Source organism: Labeo rohita, chromosome 12 (assembly GCF_022985175.1).
Source record: "Labeo rohita strain BAU-BD-2019 chromosome 12, IGBB_LRoh.1.0, whole genome shotgun sequence".
Classification (NCBI taxonomy): Eukaryota; Metazoa; Chordata; class Actinopteri; order Cypriniformes; family Cyprinidae; genus Labeo; species Labeo rohita.
In genome coordinates, this window is record NC_066880.1 from 24,876,801 (window position 1) to 24,894,929 (window position 18,129).

At 33.6% G+C, this 18,129-nt stretch overlaps 1 protein-coding gene and 1 long non-coding RNA gene across 2 annotated transcripts in view; one reads left to right on the forward strand and one right to left on the reverse strand.

The window, feature by feature from the left end:
• The first annotated feature begins 3,045 nt into the window (after positions 1 to 3,045).
• Positions 3,046 to 18,129, forward strand: part of ank3b (ankyrin 3b) — a 120,998-nt gene continuing 105,914 nt past the window's right edge. The window contains 1 exon segment of the mRNA XM_051124506.1: positions 3,046 to 3,633. Within this exon segment, the coding sequence (XP_050980463.1) occupies positions 3,514 to 3,633 (120 nt within the window). The 5' untranslated portion in view covers positions 3,046 to 3,513.
• Positions 3,649 to 18,129, reverse strand: part of LOC127174200 (uncharacterized) — a 34,376-nt gene continuing 19,895 nt past the window's right edge. Inside the window, exon 4 of the long non-coding RNA XR_007828852.1 lies at positions 3,649 to 3,811. This is a non-coding gene — a long non-coding RNA (uncharacterized LOC127174200). The remainder of the gene's footprint in view (positions 3,812 to 18,129) is intronic.

Below are 18,129 nucleotides of genomic sequence, written 5' to 3' on the forward strand. Positions count from 1 at the left end.
ATTTTTTTATGTTTGTTTGTTTTTATTATCCGTTAGATTTACATTTGGGTTTTGTGTAGGTGGTACATTCATTTTAAACACGCTAGATCATTAGCCTTTTAGTGACATTCACTGGGCATTTCATTTCCAAACTGCAATATGTACAACAGCCAGAATATATAATTATTTGTAGCTGAATTATTGGATAACAGCTTATTTGATATCAGCTATTTTACAAAAAAAAATATAAATAAATAAATAAATATATATATATATATATATATATATAATGCATTTATTAGGCACATAATAAATTTTAATGCATTTAGACTGTCTCGTCCTGTCTGGCTAGGAGGGTTTTGGCTAGAATAAGATGTAAAGTGGACCAGACTTTATGCTCTTAGTCAGAAATCTGGATAATAAAGTCAGAATTAAGCAGCCAAATCTTTCTCTCCCAGATTTTTTTCTCTGGCCTTTATATCCTATTAAAAGGAATCATTCTTTAGAAACTTGTTAATGTGCTGAAAAGATGTAATTAGGGATTTAATTATTTAAAACACATTTGCATGCAAGCTACATGTAATCTCTTTGTTTTATCTCTTCAACAAGCGGCCTGCTCTAAATCCCTCTTTTAAAGAAACAGATGGAGGAAAATGTGACGGAGATGACATTTGCCCAGCAACACACTGGAATTATGCTCTTAAATGCTGGACCGACTGAGATACACAGTTAATGTGCTTTCACTTGGCGTTGGCTGCTGTGTTTCCGCTTTCTTGCGCTGTTCTCCTCAGCCAATTGCTGCACAGCTCTTTCTCATTCATCCAATCAGAAGAATGCATCCCACCCCATGTCACTTTATTAATATTCAGCGACTGCAGTCCCCCATCATGGGCTCAGGTGGTGCACAGAACAGAGCGGGAACATGTGAACAGTGTGAATACATAGCACACAATGCTCATGTTCATAAAATGACACTATCAGCTATCAGCTGCAGTAAGGCTTCGATCGTGTTTCATATGGTTTTGTTTGTCTTAGAATGAGGTGTAAAGCAACAGTGGGACTCATTGCAGAATGAGTTTCTGTGTTAGTTTCTATGTCAAATCCATTGCTAAGAATTTCATTTGGACAACTTTAAAGACAATTTTCTCAATATTTTGATTTTTTTGCACCCTTAGAATTCAGAATTTCAAATAGTTGTCAAATAGGAGTCCTATCAAACTATACATAATTGAAAAGCTTATTTATTCAGCTTTCAGATGATTTATAAATCAAAAATCAAAAAATAAATAAATATATAGACCCACACTGCAAAAAATATTTTCTTCCTTAGTATATTTGTCTTGTTTTCTAGTATTGTATCTAAAAGTTCTTGAATCGGGATGCATTTACTTGATAAGTAAAATGACTTAAGATTTTATGTCTTGTTTTCTTAAAAAAATATCCAAATTTTGCCTAAAATATCTACCAGTGCGGTAAGAAAAAATAATCTTAATTCTAAGGCTAAACAAGATTATTTTTCTTGCCCCACAGATACTTATGCTTGTTTTTAAGTAAAAACTAAAAATTGGATAATTTTTTCAGTAAACAAGACAATATCTTAAGTCATTTTACTTGTCAAGTAAATGCAACCTTATTTAAATTTTTTTTAGATATTTATACTAGAAATCAAGACAAAAATACTAAGGAAGAGAATCATTTTTAAACATCCATAAAACGAGATTTATTTGAGAAGCAAATTAATTAAGACTTGTTTACAGATAATATATCATATATTTTGTTTTTCTTACTCCATTGAATTTTTTTCTGTTTTAATCATAAAAAATAATTTATGTTTTACAGACGTGTTTTTCTTACTCCATTGAATTTTTTTCTTGTTTTAAGCATAAATTTAAAATGAATTTGTGTTTTACAAATGTGTTTTTCTTACTCCATTGAATTTTTTTTGTTTTAAGCATGAATTTGAAAAATGAATTTATGTTTTATAAATTTTTTTTACTTGATTTAAGCATAAATTAAAAAAAGAATTTGTTTTACAAACGTTAATTAATATACAAACATTCATTAATGTTTGTAATGAGTATTTTTGATGTGCTCTGTTACTTTTTGACGTGTATATATATATATATATATATATATATAAATCCTATTTTAAGTATTAACTTAAATTTATTAGGTATAAATTGTTTATTTACTAAGTATAAACAAATTTTAAAAAGTAAGTAAATAAATAAATTCAGTAAATACATAAATACATTTTTTGCCAGTGTTATTTTATTTTATCTTATTTTATTGCCAGTCTGATGAATGACAGGACATCTTGTTGATTGATTAACTTCTATAGCATTACGATGGGTAGCTCCGCCCACTGTGACATCTCATTGGTTTAAAATCCTGCTCCACACAACTATATAGTTAAACAAAAAAAATCAAATATGTTCTGACTGGATGTGACTACACTGAATATCATTTTCACGACTGATGTAATTGTGGACGACAAAATATCTTGACTGTAAACATGCTGCATTGATTCAAATTAGGACACGGCATTACACTTAAAGGGATAGTTCATCCAAAAATTAAAATTCAATAATCTACTCTCCCTCATCTTTCTTTCTTCTGTCTTAAGACATAAAACAGGCACAGAATTTAAGTCATTATTAATATTATTATTAGAGTCCCTTTTGCTGCTTGAATGCTTTAGATTTATTGTAATTGTACGGAAAAGAGCAGCATGAACATTCTTCAAAATATCTTCTTTTGTGTTCCTTAGAAGAAAGTATGTCACACAGGTTTGAAACAACATGAGGGTGAGTAATTTGCGTTCAAATTTTAATTTATGAATAAATTATTATTTTGAAATAATAGATTTACTTCTCTAAAAACAAGTCAATATCATACACAGTTTTGCATCTCAGGTAAATTGATCTTGTTTTCAGCCTATTTTAACTGGGAAACAAAACCAAGCCAGTGATCATTTCCACATAAAGTAATTTATTGTGCTCCACGGGAAAGCTCAAGACAGCAGTGACGGTTCAATACAGACGTCCCCCTCTTTCCACACACACACGCCTGCGTGTGTATTTGTGTGTGTGTACGCACGCATGTGAGGGCGTGTTAATCCGCACACAGAACCCATCAGCATCAACCCCCCCATTCCTCCCCTCACTTAGACACTTCCAGCTGGTGGCGAAGGATCCGCGCGTAAGATTCTCCATCCCAGCTGCCCTCCACCCATTCTCTTTCTCTCATCCCATCCCTCTCTCCGCTGCGCTCCGTCCCGGCTGACTGCACGGCGGGGATGGGTTCAGGTAGGGCCAGAAGAACCCAGGAAAAGAGGAAAGCACCGTCTCCTTGAACCGTTCACAAATGCAGATTCCCAGCCTCAGCTCTCCGGTGGCTGCTCACAGGAACACATAGACTCTACAGAGGGTGTCTGAGAGAGATTTTTTTGTCTTTGTGCTTCAGAGGAATCTGCTCAGTCTTTATTGACTGAGAGACACTTTATGAAAGGATATCTCACTTGAGCTTTGCATCATGGCACACGCAGCATCCCAGCTGAAGAAAAAAGCAGATTTGGAACTTACAGCTGCCGAGGAAGAGAAGGAGAAGAAGAAGAAGAAGCCCAGAAAAAGGTCCCGGGATCCAAAGAAAAAGGTACCATAGGTCACAGCTCGGAGGGTGGCGTGTTTTGGCGCTGGCATGCAGGTTGGGTGGGATGTCTGGAAGCATCTTGAAGGTCTGGGATGTTACTTTGATGAACATTACAGTTCAGTTTTTGGAAATAAAATAAGGCAAGTGGCTGGCTGTTAGACTGCAGTGATGCTGCCGAGTCCTGTGTGGATAGAAAACGCTTATTTATAGGATGAACATGTGCCTCACAAAGAAGGCGCACACTGAAAATGCAGAATGTACACTTGAACGTTCTCACAGCGTTTCGAGGGCAGATTTTTAGCTTTTTTAACTCTATATTGTTAACACTTCCCTAATGCTTTAAAATCTCACAGTTGTTTATTGAACTTTAACAGGTTTGAAACGCCAGCTCATGTTTTGGCCATACGATAAGAGGTTTTTGTAGATTGAAGTGGCGGTTGTCTTTTTTTTCAGATGCGTGTGGGTGAGTGCGTTTTTGTCTTTGATCCGCGGTGGGATTCGTTCTCCACGCTGATGCGTGACTGGTGTCATTTTTATCGCGGGCTATGCATCCAGACCCCCGGGGGCTCACGAACCTTCTCCCACGGGCTTTATGAAAGATCACCCCCCCCCCTACCCCCGTCCCAGCCAGCTTCAATCCCATTACAAACCCACATCAACCCATCCCATTAGTCACAGTTCAGCGTTCGGCAGCTCGACCTATCTACATACGCATCTGCTTCTGTCTTAGCATCTTAGAATGAACCAAAGAATAGATGAAAATGGTCAGAATACTTGGATATTTGGCATCCCGTCTTTTTGTTTATGAGTTTTGGAGTCGGCTTTGTACATTTCTGTTGATTATTGGTTATGTGTTAAAAGAAAATGCGATTTTAGTCTTTCTGCTTCTAAATTTCATGTTTAATTCAATGCGCAACTTGCATTCGGTGTAAATATTTGTAAACTGTACTAGCATATTTGTACTGTACTGTGAAAATTGAAAGGAAAAGAAATATGTGTAGAGTTAATATCATACATTCCATCTTAAAGTGGCTCAAATAACACCAATGTCCTACCAAAGATGATGAACGGTTTTAATATCAAACAGTGTATCACCTTTGGGTAAAATTTATAGCCAGTTCTGTATGTAACCTGGCAGACAACAGCATATGCATATAGTGTTAACAAGCCAGATTCTTTGGTTTGTCCCTCACGGGACGTTGTGTCGTGATTGAAAACCTCGCTTCACCCTTTTCAAGGACTGAGAGCTTAACTCTCAGTGACCTCTGTCATTCATGTGCGCGTGTGGCTGAAAATCTACACGCTAGAACTTTATACAAGTCATTGAGTCAGAAGAGCTGATTCACATTCTGATGGCCCACAAGGTCACTTCTCATTACAAACTGTTGTGGATGTTGATAACTTGAATAACAAACATAGAAACATGTACTTGTAAATTTATTCTAGTAGACTAGATGAGTTTTGCTAGTTGTACAGAGGGGTCTAAATGTTTTTTTTTTTTTATTAGGTTTTTGCAAAATGTTTATTTTATTTTATTTTATTTTATTTTATTTTATTTTATTTTATTTTATTTTATTTTATTTTATTTTATTTTATTTTATTTTATTTTATTTTATTTTATTTTATTAATTGCTGATAAAAAGCCCAACTGCTTCAGTTGGCCAGCATGAAATCTGTCTTTGCAGAAAATTTTTATTATTATTATTTTTAATTTAATTTAATTTAATTTTACTTAATTTTATTTAATTTTATTTCACATGAAATCTGTCTTTGCAGAAATTTGTATTATTATATTTTACATTTTATTTTATTTTAAATGTAGATTTAAAATGTATTATTTTATTTTATTTCATTCTATTTTTTTATTTATATTATATTTTATTTATTAATTGCTGAAAAAGCCCAACTGCTTCAGGTGACCAGCAAAAAAAATGTTGTTATTATTTATTTTATTAATTGCTATTTTATTTATTTATTTATTTTTTATGTATTTATTTTTGTTATTGCTAAAAAAGCCCAACTGCTTCGGTTGACCAGCATGAAATCTGTCTTTGCAGAAAATTTAATTTTTCTTAATTATTTTATTATTAATTGCTGAAAAAAAATCCCAGCTGCTTCAGGTGGCCAGCATGAAATCTGTCTTTGCAGAAAATGTTATTATTATTATTATTATTATTATTATTACTGTTAATTCAAATTTATTTTATTTTAAACTTCTATTTATTTTATTTTATTATATTTTATTTGTTATTTGCTAAAAAAGCCCAACTGCTTCAGTTGGTCAGCATGAAATCTGTTTTATTTTATTTTATTTTATTTTATTTTATTTTATTTTATTACTGAAAAATCCCAACTGCTTCAGTAGGCCAACATGAAATCTCTCTTTGCAGAAAATATTTTATTTAAATATTACATACAGTATTTAATTTATGGAATATTTAACTTAATAATTTAATTTTACATTGACCTAAATACTGAGTAAATAAATGTTCCAGTTGTGACATTAACAACGGTCAGATTTTCTTACTTTCTTCTCAAATCATGTGGATTCATTATGTTTTATACATCAGCTTGAGTACTGCTAAAAAGAAATTGTAAAATTTGTTAATTTTTAAATTCAGCTTCTTACTCAAATTGTTATGCTGATAATATAATTTGTAATGACAGATTCAGTTTTAAATTAGTAAATAATCCCTTGAAAAAAGTAGAGGGCTGTAGAAGTAGACATAGAAAAGTAGAAGACTTTTGGACCCAACTGTAAGAAACATCAATCATCACATGATTGAAAATTTCTTGAAATATTTTAAACAACAGTGAAACACTTCCAGCTGACCAGAAAAAATCTAATATGACATTCATACTTGTAAAATGTGCTCAAAAACGTCTTAGCACTTTTATGTGCTGTTGTGTTTAGCTTTCCTCACAGGTTTATGAAATTTCCTGAAATTTTAGGAGATTGTAGGCTGTTTTTTTGAGACTTTGCAGAATTTGCAGTGAACCTCTGTGTGGTTCTATAATGGGTGCTGACAGTAAACGTTTGCTCAGGGTATCAATACCTGAGAGGACTCCCAGTATAGCTGTGGTCAAGGAGAGATGCTGCTGGGTTATTGATTGTGTTGAGATGTGTGGTGCTCGTAGAGGAAAACTGTGAGCCAAAGCACTAGTTCTGGACTTGTTTATTGGCCTATTGGGCCGTTTATGGATCTACTTCTAGTGCTCCGTCTGTGTTCAGATACATTGATTAGCAGCGCTGCAGTCTTGATTTCACTACTAACATTTACAGAAAATGTGAGTATTACACATGCAAAAAACACACTGCCATGATATTGGGGTGTTGCTATGCAGTTGCTAAAATAATAAAAGAAAATTTTACTTTTGTGTCTAACCTGTTGTCCGTGTAGTCACAGGGACATGATGTCCTCATGTGCTTCAGGTCTAGGACCTGTCCTGGGACGCTGACATTACTGGAGATGATGAGGACTGTATGCACAAACGCTTTTGGCAGGGTATCCGGTGTCGTGCTCAATGCACGGTTGAGGCACGCAGACAAACCAAAAAGGAAAAATCCATACTCTAGTCTGATGCCTCCTGGCTGTTGGCAGCTCTTTGCTTTCGCCCTCTGCTTGAACGAACGAAAACAAACACTTAGGCAGCTGGACGACTGCCCGTTTGTGTCATAGTCACGTATGAGTTTACTAATTTCTTTATTGTGCATTTAAAGCCCACCTTATTGAAACAACTTGTTTTCAGACACTTCTCCTGTCAGACAAGTAGACATATAATACGCTCTTAAAAATAAAGGTTCTTTGTTGCCATTTGTGGGTTCTATAAAGAACATGCTTATTTATTTTAATACATTTCCAGTAATTTCATTAATTTCCAATTAGTCTGTAATTTTGAACAAATGTTCAATTGTATAATATATAAAATTAAATAAATAATTATATATCATTTTAATTTCACATATAACACTATTGTAATATTATAAACAATTAAATGTTTCATGTTAAGAATAGTTTAAATAATACTTTTATTTAATTGAATAATAGTTTAATTATTATAATAATATTCTAGCAATGCATTTACTATGAAACTCTTTAAAATGGCATTTCCACTGCTGAATTCTCTCAAATTAAATTACTTTAAAAATAAATGGAGATGTGTGGAAACAATACTGCGGTAGTTTCTTTGTTACTTTTCTTTGTTAGTTTCTTGCCACATAGGCTTCCACTGTAAACGCTTTACAGTAAACAGTTTTTGTTTGCTTTTACAATCTGAGGAGCAAATCGAAATTTTACTAATGTAACACTTTAAGCCTCATAATGGATTGCTTCAATTTACATAGAGATTGCAGGAGCGCTTATTTGAATCACTAGATTTCGCCACCAGCACAAAAACATTAACCCCTAGCTGTTAATTAATTTTAGTTGGAGTGTCCTTCACCCCACCCCGTCTCGTTTCCTTCCACCCCCCTGTCTTTACCTCTTTATCTTTTTTGATGTGGGTGGGTTGAGTTCAATATTGCTTCCCGCCATGCATTACTAAATGCACGTTTTAAAGGGGGATGGGGTTTGGACCCCAGATATACACACATGAACACATGCTGCCACCAGCAGCATCATCACCCCCATCTTTTTGAGCAAACATGCCAAGCTGCTTCATTAATCCCCCGTCACTTATTAAGAGCCAACCTCATTTTTCACAGTCTCCACCCTCTTTTGCTTGCATTGTTTGAGGAGAGAGCACCGGGCTCCCTCAGGACCTCCAGCCCCCTCTCCTCTTTTCCCCCTGGAGCTGATGGGATACTTTGTCACCAGATACTGATTATTTTATTTTTTTCTCTCATCCCTTCATTCAGTCTGTAATTGGTGTTGGAAAGGCAATTAAATAGTTCACTCTGAAATTAAAATCCTGAATACAAAGGGAGGTATTTTGAAAATGTTTTTCATAATTACAGCAGCGTTTTAGCGCCACGTTAAAAAATAAAAAATCTAAAATTACGAGATTAAAACCATAATATTTTGAGGATAAAGTCAAAATATTTTGAGAACAAAGTCAAAATTACAAGAATAAAATTTAAATGTTTAAAGAATAAAGTCAAAATGTTTCTAGAATAAAGTCGAAATTATAAGAATAAAGTCAAAATGTTTAGAGAATAAAGTCGAAATTATAAGAATAAAGTCGAAATGTTTAGAGAATAAAGTCGAAATTATAAGAATAAAGTCGAAATGTTTCGAGAATCAAGTCAAAATATTTCGAGAATCAAGTCAAAATTCCGAGAATAAAGTCGAAATGTTTCGAGAATAAAGTCAAAATTCCGAGAATAAAGTCGAAATGTTTTAAGAATAAAGTTGAAATGGTTTAAGAATAAAGTCAAAATGTTTTAAGAATAAAGTCAAAATTAAGAGAAAGTCGAAATTATAAGAATAAAGTTGAAATTAAGAGAATAACGTTGAAATGTTTTGAGCATAAAGTCAAAATGTTTAGAGAATAAAGTCGAAATTATAAGAATAAAGTCAAAATGTTTCGAGAATAAAGTCGAAATTATAAGAATAAAGTTGAAATTTCAAGAATAAAGTTGAAATGTTTTGTGAATAAAGTCGAAATATTCTGAGAATAAAGTCGAAATTTCGAGAATAAAGTTGAAATATTTTGAGAGTAAAGTTGAAATTTCCAGAATAAAGTCGAAATTACGAGAATAAAGTTGAAATGTTTTGTGAAGAAAGTTGAAATATTCTGAGAATAAAGTCGAAATTTCGAGAATAAAGTTGAAATATTTTGAGAGTAAAGTTGACATTTCCAGAATAAAGTTGATATTACGAGAATACAGTTGAAATGTTTTGTGAATACAGTTGAAATATTCTGAGAATAAAGTCGAAATTTCGAGAATAAAGTTGAAATATTTTGAGAGTAAAGTTGAAATTTCCAGAATAAAGTCAAAATTATGAGAATAAAATTGAAATGTTTCATGAACAAAGTTAAAATATTCTGAGAATAAAGTCGAAATTTCAAGAATGAAGTTGAAATATTTTGAGAGTAAAGTTTAAATGTTTTGTGAGTAAAGTTGAAATTTCAACATCTTACTGGGATGAGGAAGAGTGAATTTTAAAGACTCACGGAAACTTAATATCAAGAATATGATATTTATTAACAGACTGAACAGGAACAGCTTTTTAGAGCCTGACAGATCGCTGTATTCATGTAAATCAATTCATTAAATTATACTGTTTTCTTTGTGAAAATTCCACCACTCACCACCTATTTAATCTCGTAATCTTACATTTAAAAAAAAAAAAAATTAACGTGGCACTAAAACGCTGTCGTACATAATAAAATTGGAAAATAGTGACTTTTTAATATTTCACCGCCATGAGCGACTTCCTTACGCCACAAATTCAAATTTTAGAGTTAAAACGTTGAAGTAAACTTTCAAATAGATGCTATCTTTATTAACAAACTGCATATTTAAACTCCGAACAACCACGTTCTTGCCTATAAAACTCTTTCAAATTACATTCTATGACACAACAGCAAAATTAGATTTAAAAAAATTATATTTGTAAAATTATAATGGATATGATTCTCCACCATGATACTCGCTGTGATACAAATGGTGAATTTTATTATAATTTTATATATATAATCCTAGTCATAGTATAGCAATGCACGTCCTGACATTGTTTTATGTACTTTAAACATTAGTCCATATGCAGAAAGACACATCAGTTTTCAGTTAATCGTGAAACATCTGCAGTAACATCATTAAATACTTCAAATTTATGTAAAAACAAATACTTTTGGATAGCTACTTTTGGGTGGCTGTCAACAGAGATTTTTTTTTTACCCCTATAAAGATGTAGTTACAATATCCACCAGCAGGGGACTATGCTAACTAGCCAAACCTTTCCCCCTTGATTTAAATGAGTGAGAGAAGGACAAAGACAAAATATCTGAGATACAGTGAGACAGAAAGCTGAAGGAAGCAATACAGGAAATGAAAACGGGGTTAAGCCTGAAATGGAGAGAGAGATTATAAAACAGAGTGAGAGAAAGAGAGATGTTCTAGGTTCACATTTAAATCAGTGAGGACAGAAAGCTGATACAGCGTAAAATAGAACACGCAGTAAAATGAAAGAATCGTGATTCATTTCCCAGTGCTCAAACAAACACACACACACACAGAGTCACGGACAACAGTGCGTAATCTGTCTTTATCTGCATGAAATGAAGGGTTACTGGTGTCTGTTGTATGTAAACAGTGATTAGGTCTTGAGGTGGCACTGCCGGCACAGGCTCTGTCTGTTACAGCTCATTATTTCAGCTGGAAACGAGTCCCAGATGATGTCACAGAGGTGACTGCAGCTCCCTGAGACTTATTAAATATGTATATGTATATTTATATTTTATTACATGTTGTTATTTTGCACAATTTTGTTTTTTAATAAAATGCCATTGATCCTATTTCGACATTTCTTTACAATATTAACTACACTATTGACTATTGGATGTTGTCCCAATTGTCTTCCCCTGTGTCTATCCCAAGATGCTCCTTAAATAGCTCCTGAATATATAGACTACCAGCCAAATGTCAGGACTTTGAAATTTCAATTTTATATTCATATGTGTGTGTGTGTGATTATATGAAATTACAGAATGATCTTTGTAATTTATTTAAAGTAGTAGTAGTAATTATGTTATGTTCTGGTCATTTTTATTAGTTTTTTTCTTGGCTACTGTTTTAATGTTTTTATTTATTTTATTTATTTTTAGTAATTTAGGTTTAGTTTATTTTAGTATATCGATTTAAACTAAATTAAAATTAGACAAGTTTTCTTAGCAACTAGCTAAACTATTTTAGTAAAATAACCTAAACCTAAAAAAGGATCTGTACACAATGTCCTGTTACAGGATGACCCTGAAAACAAAATTACAAAATTATTTAAAAAAAAATGCATTGCAGATTAGTGAGATGCTACAAAATTCAGACACAGCAGAAAGCAAAAAGCTGCATTTACTGGTTGATTTAAGATCTTTGAGATCAGGTTTGACTGGCGTCAAAAAGCAAATGATGATGCTCAGTCAAGTGCATTGATTTTATCCAATAGTGCAGATGAGTGTAGTTTGCTGGAGAATGCAGGCATGTTTCTCCAGAGCTCCTGTGAGCCGCCCACTTTCTGCTGAACTCTACAAACTTCAGGGACAGAGATTGGCCTTATTTTTCTTCTGTTCTGGATTGCTATTCATCAGCAGACAGGCTGAGTTTGTACACACTTCCTCCTGACTGTGAACTCTATGACCTCCCTAGTAAAGACCTCATTACGTCTAGGGGTACGACGATAAATTAATTCGTGGATTGATTCTGCGATTTTCTGAATGCATCACAATTCTCTCTAATGGATTCTGAGCTTAGTCTTAACAGCAGATGGCACTGCATGCTTTAGAAACAGCCGTACTCTGCTTGCTTCCAGTTCACACAGCACTTGAATCCTAAAATAATCATTTATAAAGGTTGAAGCGAATTACAAGAGTGTCCACAGTAGGCTGTGTTTACATTAATCATGCATCATAAAAGCATAAAACCCGAGATGCAAGTACATTCAACCACTAAAATAACTGAAAGCACAAGTGCGCAACTAGCCAAGAGCGCTATCTGCTGTTAAAAACTAAGCTCAGAGAATTGCATTGCATTCAAAAAATCACAGAATCGCTCCACTAATCAATTTAACGTTGCATCCCTAGTCTCATGATTTACCATCACTGAGATCAAATCTGACACATGGAATGATATTTATTTTCCGTCCAAACAGAATGTGTATTTTGTTTTGGTTGTAGCATGTGGAACTTTGGAATGTGTTTCTGGACGTTCTCTGTATCCTGCTGTACAGCTCAGCATGGCCACTCACCAGCATATGTTGAGATTTGGATGCTCATCTCCAGCATAGGATGTTCTTGTCTCCACCAGGCTTCTTACTGGCTTAACCAGCAAGACTTCTGGCTATGACTATACTAATCCATCAGTCATACCAGTACCAGACCAGTGAATTTTTAACTCATCATTATATGCTGTTTGTGAAGTTTGGTTCACTTTTAATTAGAGCTGTGTATTGCCAAGAATTTGGCAATACGATACGTATCACGATACAGGGGTTGCAATACGGTATGTTGCGATACGATATGTTGCGATACACTGCGATACTGTAAACAAGGCGATATATTTAGGATATTTCTTATTTTAAAAATAGGATATACTTTAAGGAAAGCTGTAATTAAGAACATATGCAAACCTTAGCAAAGAGTTCAGTTCAAAAAGTTCAAAAGATCAGTCCCTGTAACATTCTTATTGAATTACTTTTTGTGCAGTACGAGTAAAGGGGGAAATTAAAATGCCTGCAGGATTCTATAGTTATTAAAGATTCTTTAGTTATCTGTACACCAAGCAAGAGCAGGAACTATTCTTTCATCCTCCATTTCTAGCAGCGAACTATATTAACGATAACATCAGTAGCGTGCTTTTATGCTAATATTTCCTGTCACTGTTTAAGTTCAAAGATAAGAAGACTGCCATCTAGTGGTCGGGATATAAACGAAGCATCTGCCATGAATCTTGTATGTTTTTTTTTTTTTTTTTAAATATCGATATTCCATTTTTGAGAATCAATACAGTATCGCCAAACAAAATATCGCAATACTCGCGTGTATCAATAATTTCTTACACCCCTACTTTTAATTCTAAAGGCCAGATTTACTAACAGCTTGCACCAGCGCAAGCCATTTTTTGGTGTTAAAATAATACTGTCAAGATTTACTGAAGACGTGCAGTGAAGAATTAGTGCTGAAAAGGCGTGGACACAGTTATTTTTGTGCCTGACCTTATTGAATATGCATTTGTAGGAGTTTCCCTTTCAGATGCAAAATATGTGGGAGGAGAATCACGCAACGCTATTTATTAAAGTTTGCGCACATAAAATTACTGGTATTTGCGCCATTATTTAACGCCCAAAAAAGCATGTCTTAAACTATTTTGTGCTTGAAATGGCTGCAATTGTTGTTGCTAGGAGCAGGCACCACAGAGAACAATTTTTCAATGAACAATACTTTTTTAATTGTCAATGTACTGTGGCTTCTTAATTTCGTTATTCTATATTTGCAACTACACTAATTTGCACTGTGCTTGGTATATTGCTTTGGTCGATAAGTAAATGAGATGTTGATGGTGCTCTTTAATTTGCTCGTTGTCAGGAAATCACCCACAAAAAATTCCACAACCATCAACTCTCGACCTTGCGCTCTCACGCTAATTTGCCTTGTTTAGTAAATCTGTCCCATAAGCACTAATTGGTTTGTTGCCAGATTTTATCTAATGGTTACAATCAGCTGACAGATTTTTGTTTGTGCCTATAAGTCAAGGACAAGGGTTTGGAAAAAAAGGCTTTCGCATCATTTAATTATTTTTCTTCAAAGTTCAGTTAACTGTAAGTGCCTTTAAATTGTATTAGGACTGAAGTCATCCAACTTTTGTCATGGAAGATCTTGAAATGAGTTCTGAATTAGAAACCTGGAAACTAAGTCATAAAAAATAGCTAAAAAGTAATTTTCTACAGTAAATACAGTAAATGTTCTACAGTAAAAATTTTTGTAGCATTTTACTGAGCTGAGCAGCTAGAAATTCTCTTATGCTCACAAAAGCTGCATTTATAGTATAAATACAAATTTATAAATACAGAAAAAAACTATAATATACAGTACAATTATCATTACAGATTAAAATAAGGTTTAACTATTTTAATATACTTTAAAAAATAATTGATTTATGTGGTGTAAAACTGAATTTTCAGCAGTCAGTACTCTAGTCTTCAGTGTCACATGATCCTTTAGAAATCTTTCTAATATGCAGATTTATTATCAATATTGGAAACAGTTGTGCTGCTTAATATTTAGTTTGGAATCTGATATGTTTTTTAGGATTCTTTGATAAATAAAATGTTAAAAAGAACAGCATTTATTCAAAATACAAATCTTTTCTTACAACTGAAGTCTTTACTGTCACTTTTTATCAATTTAACATATCCTTGCTGAATAAATGTGTTAATTTCTTTTAGAAAAACAAAGGAAAAAAAACTTCATGATACCAAACCTTTGAACAGTATTGTATATTGTTACAAAAGATTTCTGTTTGGAATAAATGCTGTTATTTTAAACTTTTTATTAATCAAAGAATGCTAAAAAATAATAATAAAATGTACATTTTCAAAGTAAAATAATAATAATAATAATAATAATAAGCAGCACAACTGCTTCCAACATTGATAATAAATTAGCATATTAGAATGATTCAAAAAAATCATGTGACACTAAAGACTGGAGTAATGATGCTGAAAATACAGCTTTGCATCACAGGAATAAATTACTTTTTAAAGTATATTAAAATAAAAGACTGTTTTTTAAATTGCAATAATATTCCACAATGTTACTGTTTTTAAATGTCGCTCAAATAAACACAGCCTTGATTAGCATAGCGAATGTATTTTAAAAAATACATTAAATCTTACTTATCCCAAACTTTTATTTTTGAGGAAATTTAATGCATCCCTGCTCAATAAAAGTATTAATTTCTTTCAAATAAAATCTTACTGACCCCAAACTTTTGTGAATAGAAAGAAAGAAAGAAAGAATCCTTATTAAATCCCTATCCAGTAATCCTGAACAGAAGCAATTTCAATTCTTTGGTCAGAAAGAGTGAGAACCCTCAATGTTTTATGCTGACATTTTGGCTTGGGTCTCTCATGAAAAAAGTAATTTAATCTCAAAGGACTAACCTTGTAAAGTAAAAATGTAATAATAATGTTAATAATAAATCTTGGATCAGCCTGGACATTCCTGCTGGTTGAAGCTAATCTTTTCAGCAGGGTTTTCCTTCTCATGCTAAGGCAGTGAAGTCATCACTCCTGCTGTGGGGGAGCTCAGATTGACGTAAGAGGGAGCAGAGCTGCTGCTCTAATTAATATCCGCTGCCAGTCACAATGTGTGTGTGTGTGATAGGTGAAAGCTACACTGTACAGAGAGTGCAGAAATATCTCCACCTCACTCCGGTGTCCCACGAGTGTCCAGACTGTCTTGTTAAAGCACCGGGCATCACTGTGTCCTGATGAAAAGAAAGTCCTGCACTTTTCATACTGCGTGCACCTGCTGTCTTTGTTCTTGAACTACACACCAGTGTACGATGGGCCTTTCTGCACTGATTTTTAAGTCTTTTATCTGCACTGAACATTCGTTTTTCTCTTTCATCGGAGAGGAAATGTTCAAATGGATACAGCCTGATGAATTGCAGGCGGACATGACCGCGCGTGTGTGCGTTTGTGTGTCTCTGACCAGTGGTGTGTGAAAAATGGACGCTGTGATTGGGTGCAGAGGGGGCAGATGAACCGTGAGACGCCCATCTGTGAAAACGCGGGTGGCTTCTTTACCACACACACCCAGCATTGCTTTTGACGCACAATTTATTACATTTTTGCACTCGGATGTCCTGAGAGTTCATTGGACACAAGCATTGTTTATTACACATTTCTGTTGAAATGAATGTTGAATGTCAGTCTGTGTTTAATTCTGTAGGCAACACACACAAAAATGTAATAAATTTCAGACCTTGGTTTTGGATCAATGAGGCAGAAGTGGTGTTTGTGGGAACAGATTGGCGGGTCTGCAGACTTGATTACATGCACTATCGAACCGCACCAGTTTGAGTATTTAGCATTAAGTGCATCTGAATATATAAGTGAAAACTGGAATTCTCTCTGAAGCTTCATCATGGCTTCCCAAGAGAGTTTAAGTGTCATATATAAACATTTATTAGTTTAGCATCATCCACTATTTATGTCACAGTTGACCAATCAGAATCGAGTATTCCAGATTTGGATTTTGGACATACAACTGAATTCTAGCTAATATTGATAAAGCAATCTAAGGTGTTTGAAAAAAGCATTATGAAATGTTTTGAGCCATATGGAGTTTATGCGTTTGTTATGAATAATGCAATGCTTCTATATTGTGTCAGGCTCTGGTGGACGTCTGTGTTCAGACCGCTGGCTAATATGAGCTGACTGGTGTTCATTAGTCCAGGCCAGATCTGCTGGGACGCCTGCCGTCTCTTGAGCTGGAGTTAATGAGCTTTTGTGCCTTGAACGGAGTCGTCCTCTTATACTGTGCTGCGAGCCAGTCAGGACAGGGATGTTTCGGTAATGATTATCAGTCCTAATGGGCTTCAAATGAGCAGAGAGTGGCACTGTACAACAGCGAGGTGATGATGATTGTGTGATCAGCTCACGGGTCACGACGTACGTCATAAAGTCTCTGATGTCGTGCCCACAGTTTGTTCTCTGAGGCCTGGTGCGTAATATATACAAAACTGGAAAGCTCTTGTGACAAGTGCAAGTGCAAGTGCAAGTTCCAGTCAGATTGCTTCACTGGCTGACTGGAAACGTACTAAAATTAAAGCTGAAAAGCTTTTTATCTGTCTGCTGAGACACAAAATAGGGTTTAAAGGTATCTGGTTGATTGGATGAGGAATTCAGACTCTGAGGAATTAATCATTGGCTTTGCTAATAATTATCAACTTAGTAACATCAAATCTTTTGAAAATAGTAAAAATGAGAGAGTTTTGTTTGAAGGACTCAGTATCAAATAAAATACTGTAGATTTAAAAATTTGGACTTGGTAAGTTTTTGAAATAAGTCCTTTTTGGTCACAGAGGCTGCTTTTGTTTATCAAAAAATACTGTAAAAACAGTAATACTGTGAAATATTATTACAATTTAAAACAACTATTTTTATTTTAATACATAAAAAATCCTGTTATGAAAAAGTAGATTTTTTAAATAATTTCTAATACGCTGATTTGGTGCTCTCAGTAACACTTTATAATAAGGTTCCATTAGTTACTGTTACTTAACGTATTAATATGAATAAACAATAGACAGTACATTTGTTTCGATATTTATTAACCTTTATTAATGTTAGTTAATGAAAATACAGTCATTCATTGTTAGTTCATGTTAGTTTACAGTGCATTAACTAATGTTAACAAACACAAGTTTTGATTTTAATAATGCATTAGTAAACGTCGAAATTAACGTTACATTAACAATAAGATAAATAAATTCTGTAGAAGTATTGTTCACTCTTAGTTCATGTTAACTAAAGTAGTTAACTAATGTTAACTTATGAACCGTATTGTAAAGTGTTACCAACATTTCTTCTTATTATTCATGTTATTATTATTATTCATTTTCAGGATTCTTTTATGAATTGAAGGTTCAATAGAACAGCATTTATTTGAGATATAAATCTGTTATAACATCATACACACATTTACTGTCACGTTTGATCAATTTAATGTATCCATGCTCAATAAAAATATTAATTTCTATTAAAAAATGACAGTTTTGTGATCTAGTGTATCAGTCACTAGTGAATTGCTTAATTTCTGTTTATGAAATAATTTTTA